The sequence below is a fragment of the Euprymna scolopes genome, chromosome 1 (genome assembly GCF_053919585.1).
Source record: "Euprymna scolopes isolate OS-2025 chromosome 1, ASM5391958v1, whole genome shotgun sequence".
Lineage (NCBI taxonomy): Eukaryota > Metazoa > Mollusca > Cephalopoda > Sepiida > Sepiolidae > Euprymna > Euprymna scolopes.
The window spans coordinates 9,395,885-9,419,062 of NC_136482.1; the positions used below are offsets into that span (position 1 = coordinate 9,395,885).

Genomic DNA, 23,178 nt, shown 5'->3' on the forward strand with positions numbered 1-23,178 from the left:
TAAAAAAAAATAATCTTGAAAAAAATGTTTGAAAGTTTTTCTTGGGAAAAATTAAAAATAAAAAAATTATGGTAGGTTGTTTTTTATTTTTATTTTATTGTTTTTCATTTCTTCGATAGATGTCATCTTTCCTAGCGTTTTTGAGATTTGATCAGTGCTCAGCATATTTTGTCAGTTTACATCAGGTGCTGGTTGAGCTCGAGTGGACATTTATAGAAACCTGTTTTGTAAAATTCACCAGTACCAATCTTTCTTGCAAAATACAGCAACTGAATCACAAAATGGCAACTGAAGCTGTGGACACGTATACCACCATTTTAAGAGAAAAAATCTAACGTCTGCATACTCCCTATATGACACTAATAGCAAGAAGTCCTTTTGTGAGTATGAAATGGCCATTGTCATCAGCAGCGATTTGTGTTGGACAAAGTATTAAAGCTCTGACGTCTAACAACCAATTAAACTTGTACAAAATTATTAACCATCTCGCTTGAGTATCTTTTTGATCTTCATATGTGATCGAGCACATGTGCCCTTGTTTTAAAACAGCACAGCTTCCATGACTTTGAAAAAAATATTTTTCACACTCAGAATTGTTAAAGCATGTAACAAACTGCTTGCATCAATTGTTGGTTGTGTAAATACTGCATCCTTTTAAAACCTTTTTGTTTCCAGAAATTTGCCGAAACTATGCCTGATGTCCCCCGAAACACACGGACACACACACTTTTGATGAGTTGCAAAACATTGTACATAATGGTTTCATAATTTGGATTATTTAGATCATTAGGACTATTGTTCTCATCTTGTCATTCTCACAACATTTCTTCAGGTGTATCTTACTGAACTTAGAAATTTTTCTGTCCGATTCTGGAATCTACACAGAATTTCTAATGAAGCTCCTCATTTAATCCATAGGGGTAACATGTTCTTGTTCTGTCAGCCATGACTGAGTAATGGTCCTAAGTAATTCGCAATTATGCTTTGAGTGTCATCCACATTGATGATTTAACCTTCAACCTCTAGAAAAGTGTAACTTAGAACTGAATTTACCAAGCATTTTATCCACTACACCATAGGTCCTTGTGGTTTGACAATAATTCCAAAACTAATATATATATATATATATATATATATATATATATAATTATTATAGTAAAAAAATAATTATATATATATATATATATATATATATATATATATATATATATAACTACTTAATTTACTCACATAAATTTAATATACGAAAGTATAGATTTATGCATAAACTTTAAGTATTTACTTCAAAAGTGCTCAATACGTAGGTAGAGCTAGTTAGTAAGTTATAAAATGTATATGGCGATTAAGCTACACTGAATATTCCGCGTTTTGTCCACTCTAGGATTCTTCAGGCTTATGCGTGAATTCTGTGGTTGTTTGTCGTTTTTATATGCACATCTTCTATTGAGATTTTAGTTAGCCAATCAGCTTTCTAGTATCCACGGCGCCCTTCCTATCAGCCAATGAGCATGCATTTATCGGACAAAGGCCTATTTGACCTCTGGTTGACCTGTTCCTTTGTGTGTGCTCTATTTAGCCTGAATATTTAGTCTCTTGATCTGTTTTAAATCTAGTGTTTTTTTTGTTTTTTTTTTAAATGTTAATTTATATATAAATATATATATGTGTACACACATATATGCACATATATATATACATACATATATGTGTTATCGTTTATGTATATTCATGTTTATTTAATTTATTTATTTGTTTATTTTCTATTGTTTTTGTTAGGTTTAAAACTATTTTGTATCGCTATCCTAGAGTAAATTTTATCTTGTGAACACAGTTGTTTGCTATGTCTCTTCTACAGTTTAATAGATGTTGGGGTTCTTTAAAGTACAGGATAGCAAATTTAAAGGTTGCACATTAAGGGAACCATCTATCATCCAGAGCATATTTTTGGCACATTTTTACAGCTATAAAATGTTTCAATTATAGTCATTTGTTTTCCTAGTTTTGCATATGAATTACAAAATATTTGATATTTCCCAAAAGCTTCTGGCCTCAAGAACTAAAGGAGAAACTAAAATTTGCTGTCATGGTTTCAAATGATCTGAAATAACAGCAAGAAGAGACTTGATTCCAAATATTTCTCATATGTTATATCTCCCCTCTTTGGTTTTCATACGTAAAGTAAATTTCACAGTGTATAAGGACATATTCGGAATCGCACCCTATTTTCAAAAGAGGGGAGATATAACATATGAGGAATCAAGTCTCCCCTTGTTATTTCAGGTCATTTGAAACTATAGTAGCAAGTTTTAGTCTCTCCTCCATCAAGGCCAGTGGTTTTGGGGAAATATATCTGTGTGTGTGTGTGTGTGTGTGTGTGTGTGTGTGCTTTTTCATATTATTTGGATTCTTCGAACTATAGTTATCATCTTGCGTGTTATTCTCACAATGTTTCAATCAATGTAACGTTTGACCTTCTTCAAATATATCTTGTTGAATTGAGGAATCTGTACGTAATTTTAAATGGAAGCCTTTATTTAATCTACAAGCATATCCTCTTGTTCTGTCAGCCATGACCGGCTAGAAGTCTTAAGTAACTCGCAGTTATATTTTTAGTATCGCCTGCACTGAGGATTGAACCTTCAACATCCAGAAGAGTGTCTCCTAGAAGTGGATTTTATTTAGTACTTTATCTGTTACGCCACGAGCTCTTATGCATTAAATCAATAGTTGCATGCTTAATATCTCCTTTGTAGTGCCAGCATGATTAAGTGCCAAATACACTTTCGATCGAATACTTTTTGTCATCACTGTGCATATATGTCATTGGCACTGTTTTTGTTGTTGATCAACAGTCTTTATTAAGGTATGATCAGTTAACACGATGCTAAAACTTTCAACGTCGATAGTTTTAAATGATGATTCACGATATCTGACAATGATTTTTGTCGATAACCTGATTTATTTAAAGTGATTCACAGCATACCACACCTGTTTCATATGTCGGGCAGAAAATAATAAAAGAAAGTATATCTATATTTACATATATTAATTGAGGAGTATAAAACTCACTATGTCTGTGTGTCCGTCTATCTGTCTGTATGCCTGTCTCCATTTTTTCAAACTGCATCTCCTCCAAGATGCAAGGTAGCAAAGCGGCATGAGGCAGACCAAATAATTGTATTCTTTGTGGATTGTTTTTTATGGTCAGTAAAATAACTGCTTTTTATGGTCAGTAAAATAACTGCTAACGAGTCGAAATTGGAAAAAATTGAAAATGGGCCGGTATAAGTTGACTTAAAGTGCTATTGTATGCATGTGCAAATATACATTTAAACTTTATAGACGGTTCATTTTTAACTATTTCTTATCCATCTAACGATAGTAAATGGTAACAACTAAGGATAGAGTGCTATGTGTTTTTGTTTTGATTCTAGCTGATGGTACCCAAGTCACAGTTTTTTTTTAAATCATTACAATACAATATATAATAATCGATAGAGAATTAACTCTATAATAACAAATATGGAATATACATAATTTTTTTTTTTACATAGGCATCACCACTCGAGGATAAGTATTAAAGAGTGTACAGTAGTCAAGTGAACAATATAGTAATTGTTATTAATAGAAATTTGGTAAATTTGTTAACTTAAGTGGAACGGCTCATAAAGAACTTGTTTACGTTGGACTTGAAGACAATCAGATTGTAGTCAGCTGGAAAGCAGGAAAACAGAAGACAGTTCCACAGGCGTGCAGTTCTAAGAAAGAAGCTTTTTTCATGGAATCTAGGTTTAGGTTTAGGCACAGATAAAGAGTGGGGGAAATTATTGATAGTGTTTTCAGCTAGACGATTAAATTAAAATATCATATTTAAGTATATTTTACGACCGGACGCCCAGCTAGTTGAGAATGAAAAACTCACATATTGTTTCTGTTTTATGCAAAGCACACAAGATATTCTCTTTCGGAATTCATCAAAAGTTTTCTCCAAATCCACAAAAAACAAACAAAAAAACAAAAAACAATATAGGTTCTTCTATAGCACCTATGGTACTTTGCCTAGGCATGAAACCAAACTGTATTTCATCTACAAGTGTGGTTCCAAAATGAATCCTATTTTTTAACTAAAAAACAAAGTTGAAGAGTTAAGAAAACAGGAGTAGTACCATTAAAATGAGCAACCTTTTGTGCACCAGAATTTATTTTACTACATTCTTCATGTCAGTGGCGGCTCGTGCCTGGTGCTGTGGAACTGCAGCACCCCCAAGTCATTTCTACTCATCATTATCGATACACGTTAAAAAGAATACGTTTATTTTTTTTCTTTCTATGTGATAATATATCATTATATATATATATATATATATATATATATATATATATGTATATATATAATTACGTCTGCCTGACGTAATGAACATTTAAATTAAAATGTTTAAAATTCAACGCTATTTCACACGGTTAATAGTAGCCGAATGGATGCGGCCTCCGCTAATCGAGCCAGAGATGTCTCGTGTCGCGGGGTTCGAATCGTTCGACTGGTAGTAATCGTGACACCCTACACTGAAGAATCCTGAAAGGATGAAACACTAGTGTCTGTAGGTATTTAATTATTATAGTAAAAAAAAAAAAATAATTATGACAGCCCCTTTAAGAAATTCGTTTCTTATCGTTGAGCACTTTCAGTTGAATTAAAAAGTCGGTCAATTTAGCTCTTATGCGTAGATCATCGTATAACGATTTGATCACTGTCTGCCTGACGTAATGAACATTTAAATTAAAATGTTTAAAATTCAACGCTATTTCACACGGTTAATAGTAGCCGAATGGATACGGCCTCCGCTAATCGAGCCAGAGATGTCTCGTGTCGCGGGGTTCGAATCGTTCGACTGGTAGTAATCGTGACACCCTGCACTGAAGAATCCCGAAAGGATGAACCACTAGTGTCTGTAGGTATTTAATTATTATAGTAAAAAAAAAGAATAATTATATATATATATATATATATATATATATATATATATATATATATATATATATATATATATATATATATAATCCTGAAGCTTAATGTCGATAATTGTCCCCATACTCATATAAGCATAAAAGTAAAACTTTGCTTGGAGCTGCGAAATTCACAGTTAGACACATTCTTAGTGAAGTTTACTTGTGCGCATGCCCGATCTAGACGGCAAATATGAGCTAATTTGGAACTGTTGTTTTCGCAGTTCCAAACGCTCGTAAAATGCGGTGTTTGCGCGTTTTCACTTATTTTTTTTTAAGAGGCTTGTTTACAAATGTTTTCTTTTTATTTTTATTAAAAATGTAACGTGTTCTTGTAAATAAAATCTCCACCTTAAAAAAAATTCCCACACTTTAAAATGCGATTTAAGCAGACAAAAATATACAATATGCCAAACTTGTTTATTTATTAAAAGTGTTCGGGCTATCAACGCGACTAATGTTATTTTTGTTTTTTTACCTATATGGCTTATTTTGTTTGTGTTTTTAAGTAGTTTGAAATCTATTTACTTTGTAGTAGTTAAACTTTACAGAATAATAAATATTTACATTTTTTTTTCTGTAGAAAAGCGAAGAAAATTTTATTTTTAAAATATATTTTAGTTAGAAATGTTTTTATCTTATATATATATGTATATATAAATATATATATACATATATATATATACACACACATATATATATATATGTACACACACATATATATACACACACATATACACACATACATATATATACACACACACATATATATACACACACACACATATATATACACATATATATATACACATATATACACACATATATATATATACACACACACGATATATATACACACACATATATATACACATATATATACACACATATATATATACACACACATATATACACACACATATATATATATACATGCACACATATATATACACACATATATATACACACACACACATATATATACACACACATATATATATACACGCACACATATATATACACACATTATATATATATATATATATATACACACCCACATTATATACACACATATTATATATATATATATATATATACACACACTCACATTATATATATACACACACATTATATATATATGTATATATATATATACACACACATTATATATATATATATATATATATATATATATATATATATATATATATATATGTATAAGCTTTAGCATTTATTTACCTTCCACGAGTACAACGTAAGAAGTTTTACACTTTGAACAAAGTTTTTTAAATTAAAATGTGCAATAACAAAACGAGTAAGTAAAACCGTTTTTATAATAAGCAAATAGTAAATAGCAAAGTTTGTTTTGTTTTTATATAAAAAGTTGTAAAAAGATTTGTAAATAAAATTATGTATCTTTAAATGTTTTTTGTTTGCTCATAGTACAAACATGTAAACTTTTTTATTCTATATTTTATTTACAAAGTTTTGTTATAAACACACATTTTAAAATTTTGAATAAAACTTTTATCCAATAAAACCATTTTTAAATGGTAAACTCCTAACTTTACCATCGTTTGCAGGCAAGTAAATTTCAAAGATTTTGTTTTTATGAAAAAATAAATTATTAAAAAATTGTAAATAAAATGTATATAAAAAATGTTTTTCGTTTGTTTGCCTGCGGAAAAGCCCGTAAAATTTTATTTAATCTGTAAAGTTTAAAAGAAATATATTTGTATATTTTTTTATTACTCTGTAAAGTGTACACAATTTAAAATAGTGTTTTATTAAAATGTTTTTGCGTATTACCCCTTTTTCGACGACTTATAATGGCAAAGTTAAAAATATTTGTATTAAAAAAAGCAATTTTAATGACAAGCTTATTTTGTTATGCGTCTATTTTTAATTAACAACAAGCTTTTTATAAATAAAACCGTTGTTAAATAGTAGAACTTTTTTCGTTAATAAAAATCTGTGACCTGAAAGTTATAAAAGTATGATTCAACTCAGTTGAATCGCAAAAAGTGGATCACATAAACATTGTATTCCTTCTACCTTAATTGATATTTTACTAATAGACTACCTAGTACTTACCTTTCTCAACAAAGTTGATATAAACAGAATTTAACCATGGCCTCCTTGCAAGAAATAACTTCTGCGACAGTAAGTGAACTTCAACAGATTGAGTTTTCACAGCTGTCTCTCCATGATAAAGTTGAAATTAAGAAAAGAAGCCGTTCAACGCCTGATATTCAAATATCTCAGCCAGGCATTAGCAACAACAAAGTGTATATTCGTAGCTTTAATGGTACTGACGGAAAAGTTTGCTTTGCGGCTGTGAACTAAAAAAGGCATTGTTCTGCTTTCCTTGTTTGTTGTTAGGGGGTGATGTAACATGGACAAAAGATAGTTTCAGAACTATTAGCAAAATGAAAGATAGAACTGAAAAGCATGAGAAGCACGTTGACACTGTAGTTTCCCTATCAATTTGTGGGACCATAAATAGTAAAGAAAAACTTAGTGAGGCATTCAGACTTTCAATCAATCATCATAACATGAATGTTAAGAAGAACCGTGAAATTTTATCTAAAATAATAGATTGTATTTTCTTTTGTGGGAACTTTGAAACTCCCTTACGAGGACATGATGAAACAGATGATTCAGTAAATCCAAGTGTATTTAGAGGATTTTTAAATTTTGCATCTTAATTAGATCCAGATTTAAAGAATCACTTAGAAACCAGTAATGTCTTCAAAAGTGTTTCCAAGACTATTCAGAATGATATACTTGACTGTTTTTTACAAATATACCGTGATGAAATAAGGGCAGAAATTAGTAAAGCCTCCTTTGTAGCTGTCATGGCTGACGATACAACAGATGTGTCTGAACATACAAAAATGATCATTGTTTTACAATACGTCTTGGATGAAAAAATACTTGAACGCTTTTGGGGATTCTTTATTCCAGAAAACCAAACCGTTGATGGGATATCAAAACGTATTCTACAGCAATTAGATATAATCGTACAAGGGAATCGCCAAAAACTGATAGCTCAGACATTTGATGATGCAAATGTCATGAAAAGCAAAAAAGCTGGTACTCAGGCGAAAATAAAAGCAGTTTATAGTAATGCACATTTCACTCACTGTTATGCGCATCAACTTAATTTAATAATGAGGAATGCAGCAAGCATTACACAAAATGCTAGAATATTTATCTCTAACATTTTGGCTATTCCGACTTTCTTTTCTAGATCACCACAGCATCTGTCCATTTTTCAAGAAGCATCTAGATGTAAGCATTTTACGTGTATCCGCCACAAGGTGGAACTTTAACATACATAAATAGAGTTCATGAAAATGTTCAAGCATAAAAAATCTGTCACTGAAATTCAGTCAACATCATATGCAGATGAGACCGTTGCAGAAGCGACAGGAATTCTGAAATATTTGAACGATGAAAATTTCATATTTTGGTTTGAACTATTTCATAAAATTATGCCTCATGTTGAAATTTATTCTCGGGAAATTAGCATATATAAAGTCAATGAATACATAACAAATTTCAAAACTGCTATTTTAGAGACAAGAAACCCCAAATACTGTGAAAATCCTTTATAAACACTCAAGGGCGAAGCTAAAGAACTGTGTGACTATATATCTGTTGATATAACGGACAGATATTCTTCAACTAAACATTTAATACTTGCTAAATTGTTTTACAAGATAAGCTTTGCTAGTTTTAAGAAAAGAACTACCTACAGAAGAGATATCCTTGACAACTGAAGCATATCCCATGATTGACAAAGAAAAGTTTGAAACTGAGCTAGAAATATTTTATAGTAGGTCAGATATCCATGAATATTGTAAAGTAATTGATCTGAAATTTATTTTGGAAAACAATTTAAACGATGTTCTTAGTGAAATCACAAAACTCATAAAAATTATCCTGACAATTCCCATGACTACATCAGAGGTAGAACGTTGTTTTTTAACTCTGAAAAGAAAAAAAAAACATGGGTTGCGAAAGAGTAAACGAACTTGCAGTGCTTTCAATTGATAAAAAAGTTCTTCAGCAGTCATTCAGAAGTTAAGGAGAAAATTATCAATCTTTTCTCACAAATTAAAACAAGAAAAATGGAGTTTACTTTCAAATGAATGTAATAAGTAAAATATTTAAAATATTTACATCTATTTAGGATTCCTTTAAGTTATTGTATTTTTATACGTGTGCATACGTATAAATTATATTTTTTATGCTTGTTTTATTTTACACAATATTAAAACAATAGGTATTTTCTTTAAAACAGCACCCCCACTAATCTTAGGCACGAGCCGCCACTGCTTCATGTACTTTTGCCAGCGATGGAGTGATAGCTGTGTATGGGTGTCCGGAGTGCGCTTTGCCATTAACATCTCTGTTTCCCACTCTGAAATCGATGAACCTATCTCCTAACTATGCTGACATCGACTGCATTGGCTTTGTAAACGTTTAACAGGCGCCGGTAAATGTTGTTTGATTCAATTTTTTCTGCATGGAGGAATTTAATGATGTATCTTTGCTTCTGATGCACGTCCCAGACAGGAGTTGTTTTCTTAGAGTCTTACACCGTCAATACCTGCAGGAGAGAGATGAAACTTTCAGGTCATGAATGCATAAGTTCAGTCATCATAAAGATGCAATTTGCAATCTTCTCTGATCCATTTGGGCCGAATAAAAAATAGGAGGCATTACTTTTGGAACGCCCTTCGTAGATGAAATACAGTTTGGTTTCATGCCTAGGCAAAGTACTATAGTTGCTATAGAAGAAGAAAATGTGTTTTGCTTTTGTGGATTTGGAAAAAGCTTTTGATAAATTGCAAGAAAAATAGGAGGCTTTACTTTTGGAACAATTCTTGTAGGACTAAGCTTGCTCTAGACACGCATGCGCAGTCATCATTCATTGCTGGCAAAAGTGCATCGAGAATGATAGTGACTATGTAGTTAAATAAATTTTTGGAATATAAAAGGTCACTCATTTTAATGATACCACTTTCGTATTCGTAGCTCTTCCACTTTTTGAGTTAAAAAAAAAAAAGCAAGTTTTATTTTTGGAACAACCCTCATAGAAATTTCTATATATTAGTTGTAAATGAAAATTGTTGCATGAAAGGAAAAAACAAAACCTCTTTTATCACAGCAACGAGAACGTTTATTTAATTCAAAGAAAATTGAACAGTGTTTAAGTGCAAAAAAAGAAAGTTTTTTGAGCTGTCGAAGGTCGGCTGGTTGTTATCTTCAAGCGAAGATTGTTGATGCTTGGGTGTCCAGTGAACTAGCACAGGAGACAGAGAGAAGCGACGAGTCCCCTTGTTGCTTAAAGAGTTCTCTCTGCTAACTGGTCATGATTCTCAAATAAGCTAAAATAGTTTTTTAGGGAACAGATGAAATCAATGCATCCTGCAATCTGATTGGTCAGTGTGTGGCCAAATTGCCTAGCAGGGACATTTCCTCATGAAAGAAAATAAGTGTTTATTTGTGACCCAAAAGATGCTTTATGCTGGTGATTTTATGCTTGTCTGTGAAACAATGGAAGACCTTATGAAGTTGAAAACTTGGAGGAATTCTATGAGAGTGAATGTTACCAAAAAATCAGAAAGAGACAAAAGTTCTCCTGCCTACTTTGTGGAAAAAGGATTGGAAGCAACTTAATTGTATATGGTACTTGTAAGCATTAGACATAAAATAAATTTTTTTTTATATAGAAATCACCTCAGCAAAGCATGAAGCCACTTTCCAGGAATTTACAGGTACAAAAGATGAAATAATTATACATTGTAAATCAAACTTAATTATCAGTCTAATGTTTTTTCCGTGTATCAAGTGCAACTAATGAATTCATGTGAATTTTACAAAGTTATTTTGTTAGTTTGTGTTAGTAATAAATAGGATAGTATTTTTGTACATAATGTTTCTACATCTGATAATTGGTGTATTCATTAGTATACATACTAGAAAAGGGGACCCGTTGGGTCACCCAATTCAGTTTGGATTAAATTGTATGAATATGGGAAAAGCCAGTTTGTAAAGTCAGTTAAATTTACAAGAATAAAAAGACAAATTTTGCCACTTTCCACTCACTTGCTATACTCTCCCCTCTCTTTCTCTCTCTCTCTCGCTCCACCTCTCAATTTGTTATCCAGCTATGGGTTAAATAGTATCACTAGTTGATGTGATATTCTCTTTTATATTTCTAAATTTTGCACTATTTTGCTACTTTGTATAGATATTGTGAATAAGTGCAATGGAAGAAATAAATCGCTAAAAAAATGTGTACAAAATGAAAAAAAATACGCTTTAACCAAAACAATTCATTGTGTCAGACGTTGATCACAACAATGGCAACACTAGTCCCACATCCATCCCATTCTCCAAATCTAGACCCAGCAATTACTGACTATTTGCAGATTTCAAAATAATACTACATAGAAGGAGATTTGGATCTAGTGGAGAAGTGATTTTAGAAATTGAGGCATATTTTGAGAACAAGGACAAATTGTTTTAAAAACACAATATCAAATTGTTTTAAAAACACAGTATCAAATTGTTTTTAAAACAATATCAAATTTTTTTAAAAACACAATATTAAATTGTTTTAAAAACACAATATCAAATTGTTTTAAAAACAATATCAAATCATTAGAAAAGCATTTGAATCAGTGTATCACCTTAGAAAGAGACTATGTTGATGAATACAATCGATATTTTCCTCTAAACGATGTTGTTATGTCATTTATTAAGTGATGTGTTAACTCTGATTTTTATCCTTGCAGAAAGGGTGACACTGACACATGTATGTCCTACTTGCGAATGTACGTTGATATTGCAGAAAAGAATGGTCTGGAACAAGCGTACAGCATTGCATGCCATCATCTGGGAAGCATCTGTTATTTACTTGTAAGTTGTTTGAAAGTTTCTTTTTACGTTTCATTAGTTTGTATGTTGTTTTTATTTCTTTCATTGTTCAACTTATTTCTTTTTTAACAACTAAAATTAAATGTCTGCTATCATGTGCAGGCAAAGTCTCATTATGCTGGCAACCACTGCAATTTGATTCATTTACTTCAATATTGCTGCAAAAATTAAAGAAAGCCATTCTTAACATGGAAAAAAGGGGGATTTCATGTTGACATAGTGTGTTGAAAATTATTTTCAGTTTAAAAAATTTTTTTTTTACTTTAATGAATTTTATGCTTTCATGAAATTTATCATTTGACAGCTGATTGGCTAATTGCTTCAGCATCATCCAACCATCAGAAGATGCCTACGCGAAGTTGCCGGAGGTTGGGTCATAAACTGGATAAGTACCAGAATTCTTTCTAGTAAGACATCAGATGCTTACAGGAGAGACCATGTGAAGGTTGCCAATATCCTAAGTGAAAATGTTATCTGTAGAATGAACTGGATTAGAACTTGGCACATCCAGGTCGTCAATCTGCGTCATTAATCACAGCCACCATCACTTCCTGCTAGTTGATCGTCTATTGTATATCTAGGAGAGTGGAAAGTGGACACTGGGTTTATGTTTGAAGGCTTTGTAATTCTTGCTTCTCTCATTTTGTCCTTTAGTCCTCACATTCCATGAGCAATCTTTCTGACAAAGGAGGAAGAATTGCTGTTTTCTAGGTCACAATCTATTTCATCTAACACTAATTGTTGGCTGGTTTTTGACCTTAAAGTAGTATTTTTTTTTTTTTTTTTGAGCTTCTTACATCAAATGGCTTCATTTCTTGTCTTTGATGCTTTTGACAAAGGAGGAAGAATTGCTTTTTTCTGGGTTGTAGTCTGTCCATCCAACACTTATAATTGGCTGGTTTTTAACCTTCAAGCCATACTTTTTTTTAGCTCCTTCATGTCTTGTCTGGAGTGATTTCCATTAAAAAATATATACCTGATTTTAAGATTGATTGTGACAAAATATTTTTGTCTTTTGAAATGTTGAATTCTTTCTTTTGAAGGCGATGCATGAAGAAGCAGTGGAGTGGTTTAGCAAGGCCTACAACATTTCACGTGCCCTCAATGACCTGCAGTCCCTAGGCGCCAATCGGGTTCAGTTTGGTGCAGCTCTTGCACACAAGATGAACGTGCTCTATATAAAGAATGTGCAGATGCCAAATACTCAAGGCTTGCTGAAATGGAAGAGTTTCCGTACTGAAGAATTCATTTCAGATGAGAAGGCCGAGAAAGGAGGAAAGGCCAAAATAATTCCGCCTATTCAAAAGACAGAAGAGATGAAGATGGAAAGAAAAGAGCCCAGTGAAAGTATCCAGAAAGAAAAAGAAGAAACAGATAAAAATGCAGATAATGAGGAAGAGATGGGAAAAAGTAACAAGTGACCAAGATAAGAGTCAGATTGATTATGGAACTCAGATATTTATTCTGGCTAGGAATATCTAAAAAAAGGGAACATTTTTCAGATTCTGATAAGAAGGAAACATCAATAAAAGGTCAGTTTTTTTATGTGTCCTTTGCAAATTTTTTTAAAATGCACACATCATGGAATACCTTATATCGACTATTCAATAAAGACTATAATGCTTAAAGTTGATTAGTTATTTGAAGATATAAAGAACTTGAAACATAAAAAAAACAAATTCAACATTAAATAACCTGAAAAGGGTTGATATGCTGTAAAACAAAACAACTAAACCAAACCTTCAGGCCTCAGATCAGAAACAAACAGAGGTTAAAACCTATAAATTTGCCGACATCTATTTCAATAAATGCCACTGTACTTTTACATCTTTCCACTTAATTAATGGAACCCCCACCCTCCACCCACCAAAAATTCAATATTATAAAATGTAAAAAATAAAAATAAAAATGTAATATTGGTGTTAGTGAGTCGGGAAAATGATTCCTTTTTTGTTGTTGAATTAATAAAGAGATCACTTTTGGTCAGTGAGATAGACAAGAAAAACAAAAGAGAAAGAAGATGAAAACCAAATATTTCTTCAATTCATTTGTTTAGCAAGGTATGTTTGTATAAATAAAATTTATTTTGAATATTTTCTTCTTCTTCTTCTTCTTCTTCTTCTTCTTCTTCTTCTATATAATAAAGTAAAGCCGGTCAATATTTCAACTTTTGTCATCAATACATTCTCTCCTATACTATCAATATTTAAATCTGCATAGTCATTTTATATTCTTTAACGTTGGGCCATATGATTAAGAAGAATAAAAATTAATTTGATGGCTAGGAATACTTTTCAGATGGTTGCCCTCTTTATTATCAACAGCATATTTTAATTAAGATGGTGGCCTTCTTTTTTCTCAGCAAAAATTCAGATACCGAAAGTAAATTCTATAACACACAATTGCATTTACTATAAATGAATTATAATTAAATAATATGAGATAATTAGTTACTATAAATGAATTATAATTAAATAATATCTGATTATTAGTTACTATAAATGAATTTCATTTATAGTAACTAATAATCTTACATTATTTCATTATAAATAAATCTATAGTAACTAATAATCTTCTATTATTTAATTATAATTAATCTATACTAACTAATAATCTTTTATTATTTAATTATAATTCATTTATAGTAACTAATAATCTTATATTATTTAATTATAATTAATCTATAGTAACTGATAATCTTGTATTATTTAATTATAATTCATTTATAGTAACTAATCTTTTATTATTTAATTATAATTAATCTATAGTAACTAATAATCTTTTATTATTTATTTAAAATTCATTTATAGTAACTAATAATCTTCTATTATTTAATTATAATTAATCTATAGTAACTAATAATCTTGTATTATTTAATTATAATTCATTTATAGTAACTAATAATCTTATATTATTTAATTATAATTCATTTATAGTAACTAATAATCTTATATTATTTAATTATAATTAATCTATAGTAACTAATAATCTTGTATTATTTAATTATAATTCATTTATAGTAACTAATCTTTTATTATTTAATTATAATTAATCTATAGTAACTAATAATCTTTTATTATTTATTTAAAATTCATTTATAGTAACTAATAATCTTCTATTATTTAATTATAATTAATCTATAGTAACTAATAATCTTGTATTATTTAATTATAATTCATTTATAGTAACTAATAATCTTATATTATTTAATTATAATTCATTTATAGTAACTAATAATCTTATATTATTTAATTATAATTCATTTATAGTAACTAATAAACCGACATATTCACTGTGACACTAACACTTAAAATGACAACAGTAGTCAGATTAATCCGAATAATCCAAAACTTATCAGATATATAATTTATTTGCTGGTTAAACACTTGTTTTTTTTTACACATGGTGTGTCATATTTATGGTTAAGTATTCATTTTTTTTCTTTCAATAACACTAAAATTACAATTGTTAGTATGTGCAAGCCTTTTCTAGTCTCACACAAAAACACACGTTCTTATTTCAAGCCACTTTTCTTGTCAAAAACATACGCGCACACGTACACACACATGCATATATTCATGTTTGCGTACATAGACTCACATTCACGTGCATACACACACACGCCAACGTACACACACATGTACGCACACATGGACAACGTCACTTCCCCTTTGAAGGAAATCCACACATGCGCAAAAGACCACCGGAAACAACTATAAAAGCAAGAGACAAGCTGTTTCCTACCCTTTGCAATTCGGCTTCCTTCCATAGGGAGAATTTGAATCAACAATACGAGTTGAGATGCACCACGCACACTGATAAACTCACAACTGGAAGTTTCGCTGACAGCCGGCAACCACAACTACCGTTCAACACGAATGAATGTGCAACAAACGCCCGTACAGACAATGTACACACACTAACGCAGACTCACTTGCGAAGACACCGTCAACTTGACACACGATGTCAACACGAAACAAAAATTTTCCTTCCAAACGAACAATTCTTGTCCTAGCAACTCGTTGCACATGTCAGCACGCAACAAAAAAAACAAACAAACAAATGTCAGACTAAAAAAAGAGTAAACGTCTTTTCCACGCGTAAGTAAATACTTTTTTTTTACGAACACACTCCATTTTTGATATTTAAAAAAAAAAAAACACACCAACAGAAAAAAAAAAAAACAGGATGAAAAATCAATTGCCGAAAACATTACTTACAAAAAAAAAATATATATATATATATATATATACACACATATATATATATATATATATATATATATATATATGGCAGTGTTGTACTTTGTCCCGAAAATGTTCGATAACTCTTGGCGGTTCACAATTTACTATGACACCGTCTAAGCAGGTACGCGTTCATATTAATTTGATTTTATGCAAACGAAATTGAATAAAATACACCGTCTAAAAAGCACGCGGTCGCTTTTTCATTAAAGTTTCGATAAATTTGCACGTTTTTTTTAATACGCACGTTAAAGTTATTTCAAGTTATTACAAATACACAATTAATTTATTTAATTTGCACGTTTTAATTTTTTAAGTTCTTTCTAGTTATTACAAATTAATTAATTTATCTTTATATTATTTATTTAGTTTTTATTTATCTGTTCAATATGAGAACAGAAATTGTTAACCGTGTGTTAACAATTGCCGAAATACATGAAACGAGTTGGACATTTGCAAAGTTTACCGAAGTCATTGGAACTGATCAGACGCTGCAGCTTCTTTAGGCCTGATACAGAATACCAGCGTATGCCAAAGTTGCAACAATCGTAGGGTTCTGCATAAACGGTCAAAAACTTCTGATGGATATGTGTGGAATTGTCCCTCAGATTCTTGCAAATCCACAGCCACTGTCAGGAAAGGCTCCTTCTTCGAAAGAAGCCGCTTGCCAATAAGTAAGTTGCTGACATTAATATTCTGGTGGAGCATGGAAATGATCCAGCGCAGAATAAAAGATGAATTCGGTGTATCGGAACACACAATAGTTAACTGGATGTCTTTCATCCGAGAAGTATGTGAAAAAGATATCATAGACAACCCAACTGGGTGGAATGCAAATAGACAAATGTACCAAAAGAAGTTGAGATCGACGAGTCTCTATTCTTCAGAAGGAAATATAATAGAGGGAGAGCAAAAAATGGAGTGTGGGTTTTTGGAGCCGTAGAAAGAGGTAGTAGTCGATGCAATCTTGCAGTGGTAGAATGAAGGGATCGGGACACACTACTTCCAATTATAAGATCTTGGATTCTGCCAGGGACCAGGATCATCAGTGACGGATGGGCGGCCTACGGAAGTATGCCCAGCAGTCACGATAAGGCGCTCCAGTCTCCACGAACAAAATTTCATAAATCCAGTAGACTCATCAGTCCACACACAAACTGTGGAGGGATTTTGGTCCCACATAAAAAGAAAACTTAGGAGAGTTAGCGACAAATGAGAATTTATTCCACTCATCTCATGGAAGAGTTGTGGAGACGACGTGAGAAGGAGCACGCATTTCCTCGCATCATTAAATGCATTCGAGAGCAATATGCTTAAACAAATGTTCTTAAATAATTATCATTTTATTCAATATTTTGTTTGTTCGTGTTAAATAATTTTTATTCAAAAACTTAATACAATTGTCATTTTATTCAATATTTTGTTTGTTCGAAATTAATTTATTTGTAATAACTTGAAATAACTTAAAAAAAATTAAAACGCGAAAATTAAAAATAAATTAAATAATTTTGTATTTGTAATAACTTGAAATAACTTTAACGTGCGTATTAAAAAAAAAAAGTGCAAATTTATCGAAACTTTAATGAAAAAGCGTCGGGTTATTTATTCAAATTCGTCTGCGTAAAATCAAATTAATATGAACGCGCACCTGCTTAGACGGTGTCATAGTAAATTGTGAACCGCCAAGAGTTATCGAACATTTTTGGGACAAAGTACAACACTGCCATATATATATATGTGTGTATATATATATATATATATATATATATATATATATATATATATATATATATATATATACACTGCATATTTTTTTTTTCTGGAAAGGGGAGTATTGTGCAAGCCTTTTCTAGTCTCACACAAAAACACGCGTTCACATTTCAAGCCACTTTTCTTGTCATATACATACGTGCACACAAACATATGCGCACACGTACATATATTCACGTTTGCATACATACACTCACATTCATGTGCATACACACACATGCTAACGTACACACACATGTACGCACATGTACACACACATGGGCAATGTCACTTCCCCTTTGAAGGAAATCCACACATGCGCAAAAGATCACCGGAAACAATTATAAAAGCAAGAGACAAACTGTTTCCTACCCTTTCCAATTCGGTTTCCAAGCTGAGAGGTCGACGGACCAGCCGCCTCCTTTTCGGGGTATGCACGCCCGCGCACATCACGTCCCCTGCTACTGTATGTGTGGTGGCAGACAGTACGTACACTTTATACGCTTTCTCTCTTCATGAACTGATTTGACTTTCTCACTATTTCTTCCCTTTTGCCTGGGTTCGCCAACCAGACAAGTTCGCGTCCACAGCTCTTGGCCTGAAGACATTTCCACGTGGACGAGTACCGCCATTATTGAGCACACAGCTTTACTGATGTCAACCCTCTATCTTTTTCTTTGTCTACACGCTGGACTGTCATTCCCATTTCCACTACATTACTCACTCCTTTTTCCACGCGCGGACATGAACACGTGTTACACCTAAAACATTCATTTTTCAACAGAAAATAAACAACACGTTTATTTTATCCAGCAATTGAGTTTTGTTTCCTTCTTTCCATTCGTTTCATTATTTTCTGTTGTAGCGAGTTAGGATATTTATACCCTGGCCCGCAACAAGTATCTCTAACAATCAATGACAACATAATTTTTTCCTTTTTTTACTTTCAGCAAATGATGATCCTCAAGTTGCAAAAGTTCCAACTTTTTAAAAATGCCTCGTTGCATATTTATTTTATTTTCTTAATATTGAAAAATAAATTTTTATTTTCTCAAGCCCATCATTTGTCCACTTTTCAATTCTATCACTGCATTATTCTCTTAGTTCTTTATGCAGAATCATTCGTGTCACACTTGCTTGGCTATGATGACAATGGCTAATCATATAGTAGCTACTACTTTGTGCAGTGTGAAAATTTTATAATATTCATGTTTACTATCTGTAAAAATAAAAATAAACTCAAATGTTATGCAAAAAAATGGCTCAGGATTAAATATAGAATAAAATATTAAAAACGTAACAGAGACAATCAGAAGGGTCGTTGATAGTGCTCAAAGAGATCAAATTTATCATTTTTATTTTCTTTATGTAAATACAGTCATATCTTGCTACGATGTGCAGACTGTTTCGATCATTATTGATCTCATCAGGCAAGAAAAAATTTTTAAATTAAAAAAAGTTGAAAAATAATTTTAGAGGAGATATTTTGCTATGTCTAACGTGTAGCAGTTCACCGAATTTGGGTTAGGGTTAATCTGTCTGTCTCCAATTCTGGGTACGCGTTCAAATTTATTTTTTTATGTTTTATGTTTAGAATCTTACTATAACGTTTTTTTAAGATTAAATCTACTTTTTTAGGGGCCGAATTAAACTCCAATTTTTATATACTTTTTAGTTATATTCTGATTAAATTTATTTATTTTTTACTCTTTTTAAATTTTTATCCTAATGAATTTATACATTTATTTAAGAAATTTACCAGATATTGTTTATTTTAACTTTTAGTTTGTTTATATATATACATACATACATATATACACATGCACACACACATACACACAACACACACACACACACACACACACACACACACACACATATATATATATATATATATATATATACACATATATATGTGCACATATATATTTTGTTAAAAACATTTATATAAAAGGAAGCGATCCCAATCTAGACTGCTTTCCAGAGGTTTTCTAAAGTTTCCAAAATTCTACTTAAAATCACATTTATTTAAGTAGCTTTATCAAAATCAAATTCTTAACATTAGGAGGGATTTCTGTAAACTATTCTGTACCTTCCCTCTTTGAAAAAAAATTTTCATATTTTTTCTCACAAAGTATACGCATTTGATCGATTACTACTACTACAACTACTACTACTCCTACTACTCCTCCTCTTCCTACTACTACTACTACTACTACTGCTAATAATAATAATACTAATAGCAGCAGCAGCAAATATATTAATCCTTTTAGCTAAATCATTTTCTCAAAATAGAATTCTACATTTTTAAATGATTATGTGGTGAAAAGAAAAAAAAAAGTTATTTTAAAATTTTGCCTAGCAAAACTGTTTCGCACATAAAATTAACGTAAAATGAATATCATTTCCAACCCATTTTTGCTTAATCGCTCAAAAGTCAAAAATTAAACAAAGTACTCGTCCAGCATAAAACTTTTGATCGATTGTTAACATTTATTAATGTGTTTCTACCAGCGTTTGTTTAATTTTCAATTTTGAGCGATTATCAATGGTTCTTCTGCTGGGGTTATTAGGCAGTCATTTTTTAAATTCTCAAAGAGGAGACACTAAGTTCGTTTTAAACCAAAAACACACTTTAAAAGAAGTTTACTATATTCTCCAATTTCCAATTTCTACTGTACAATCTTTAACCCTTATCCTCGAGTGGCCTCTTGACCTTGATAAGTGGTGATACCTATGTAAAAAAAAATGTTTAAACACAAATAAATTTATTCGGCTTTCTAGAAGAGTCTTGCCTTTGGTAACATTTATTTGTTGCATATTTGTTTATCATTTCTTTTTCTGTTAATAACAATAATAAATGTCTCAAACCCATTCTTTATTTTGGGGAAGTTTAAATGTTGATATAATTTCCTTTTTAATTTAGAAAATCTTCAGAATGTTTTCTCTTTATGCATTTTATCCAAGATTTTGATAAACTCATCAGAGATTTACATCTATATTTTTCACTTGCATCCAAAGAGAAGCACCATAAAACTTTAATTATTTCAAAGAAGCCGATGACAGACACTGCCAATGTACAGCTGGCACCATTGAAATTTACAAACCCTGTCCAGAGCATTTAAAACCTTTTAATAATCAAGTGAACTCCCTCAGATGGAAGCATGTAGACATTTAGCAAATACATGCGAAAAGTTTACAAAGGGAATAAGCAAGTTGTCTCTTGATAAATAAGCAATGAATAAAATAAATTAAACTCTGTGAATCAATGTTAAATCTATAAATGAGATTCATAACCCATTCTGTGGCCCTTCTCAGTCTTATGTTGTAAATGAACAACTAATAAAAAAAAAACAATTTGTGCTTGTTTCATTTTTTATTCTAAAATAAAAAAGAAAAAGAAAAAGAATGAGTTTGGAATAAGAAATTAGGCTATAATTTTTCCGATTCCGATACCAATTCTGATACCTCAAAAGTTAAGCTGATTCCCGATTCTGATTCCGAATAATCGTCCCTACACTAATATATATATATATATATATATATATATATATATATATATATATATATATATATATATATATATATATATATATATATTATTTTTAAGATGTAATATATATATATACTAGCTGGCAGCACGGCGTTTCCCAATCATACAATATGCTTAAATGTGATATGTTAATTTATGTAGATTGCATATGTATTATTATAGAATCAATCCTCTATTAATTATTATATATTATGAAGAATAATTTGCCGGTGGACTAATTCGTAAAAAAAATAATTTTTTAATGAAAAAAATATTAATGATAATTGTTTGAACGACAAATTAGAACGAATTTAAGAATCCAATCTAAGGGAAATAACTCCTACATTTTCAGAGAAGAATTGCTTCCCCTTAACCATGTAATGGTTCCTAGGATTCTCGTATGTAAACACAGGAACGAGAACACAACGACGATACGAGATTAGGACGAGAGGCAGGGAGGGAGTCTGCGATTGGCACAATGGAGGAACGAACATCGTTCTTCGTAGTAGAGAAATTCTTAATTCAATCTGTTCCATCTGAGTATATATTTTTATGTAATCGTTATGTTAACAATCAATAAACGTTGTTAACCGTTAACCATTGTTTTTGTGATTCATTACTGTTTTTTTTATTCCATTTACCCACGTCATAACAATAATCTTCATCAAATTTCATCTGTTTGTTTACAATATCACATCAGCTGTAGCAGTATCAGAATTTTTGTAGGAATTTTTGACACCCCTAACACGAAACTGCGAATACAATATAAAAATCTCGTAATTTCTCTGTTAAAAGTGGGTTATTTATTTTCTTTATGGATTATACTTCCAAAATAAACTATTACAGTTGTTTTAAAAGTAATAAAAATATTTTTTTTTTTTTTTTAAAACAGTAATGAATTTTCCGAACTCAATATTTTTCAATTTTTAAACTCAATATTTTTAAATTTTTAAATTTTAAAAATCTATCAAAATTTTTCTATTGATTCTATTTTTACGATATTTTCAGGGTCAATGTGAAATTTTATGTTCTTTCCAATAAACCGAATATAATATTTTAGACAAACGTTTTTTTTAAATTCACGCCCCCCCATTTTCACGCCCCCCCCCATTTTCACGCCCCCCCATTTTGAAATGTCTATTAAAAAGTAAATAATTAATTTATGTTTAATAGGTTTATATATCACAAATTGAAGAGAAAAGGTCAATAAATAATATATTCAAATTTAAAACAAAAAAAAAAAAAATCAGTTTTTTAGAAATTTACCTGTAAAGTCCGAAGTTTAAAACCTTATTTTATAAGAACACATTTTTTCTTTATGTCTTTTTTTTTTTTTTTTAATGAAACCTTGGTCCTTGCTCCTTTAATTGAAAAAAAATTAGGGCTTGAATTACATTTTTCGAGGAGTTATAAGCTTAGAAAGATAGGGGGTCGAATAATTTACGCCTCTCATTTTGAAATGTCTATTAAAAAGTAAATAATTAATTTATGTTTAATAGGTTTATATATCACAAATTGAAGAGAAAAGGTCAATAAATAATATATTCAAATTTAAAACAAAAAAAAAAATCAGTTTTTTAGAAATTTACCTGTAAAGTCCGAAGTTTAAAACCTTTTTAAAAAAAAAAAAACACATTGTTTTGTTTTGTTTTTTTTTTAAATAAAACCTTGGTCCTTACTCCTTTAATTGAAAAA

At 30.7% G+C, this 23,178-nt stretch overlaps 1 protein-coding gene across 1 annotated transcript in view; it reads left to right on the forward strand.

Annotated features, from left to right (window-relative positions):
* Positions 1-19,011, forward strand: part of LOC145279886 (tetratricopeptide repeat protein 29-like) — a 55,044-nt gene extending 36,033 nt beyond the window's left edge. The window contains exons 8-10 of the mRNA XM_080131361.1: positions 11,817-11,940; positions 13,002-13,490; positions 18,902-19,011. Of these exons, the coding sequence (XP_079987487.1) occupies positions 11,817-11,940; positions 13,002-13,379 (502 nt within the window). The 3' untranslated portion in view covers positions 13,380-13,490; positions 18,902-19,011. The remainder of the gene's footprint in view (positions 1-11,816; positions 11,941-13,001; positions 13,491-18,901) is intronic.
* The last annotated feature ends 4,167 nt before the right edge of the window (positions 19,012-23,178 follow it).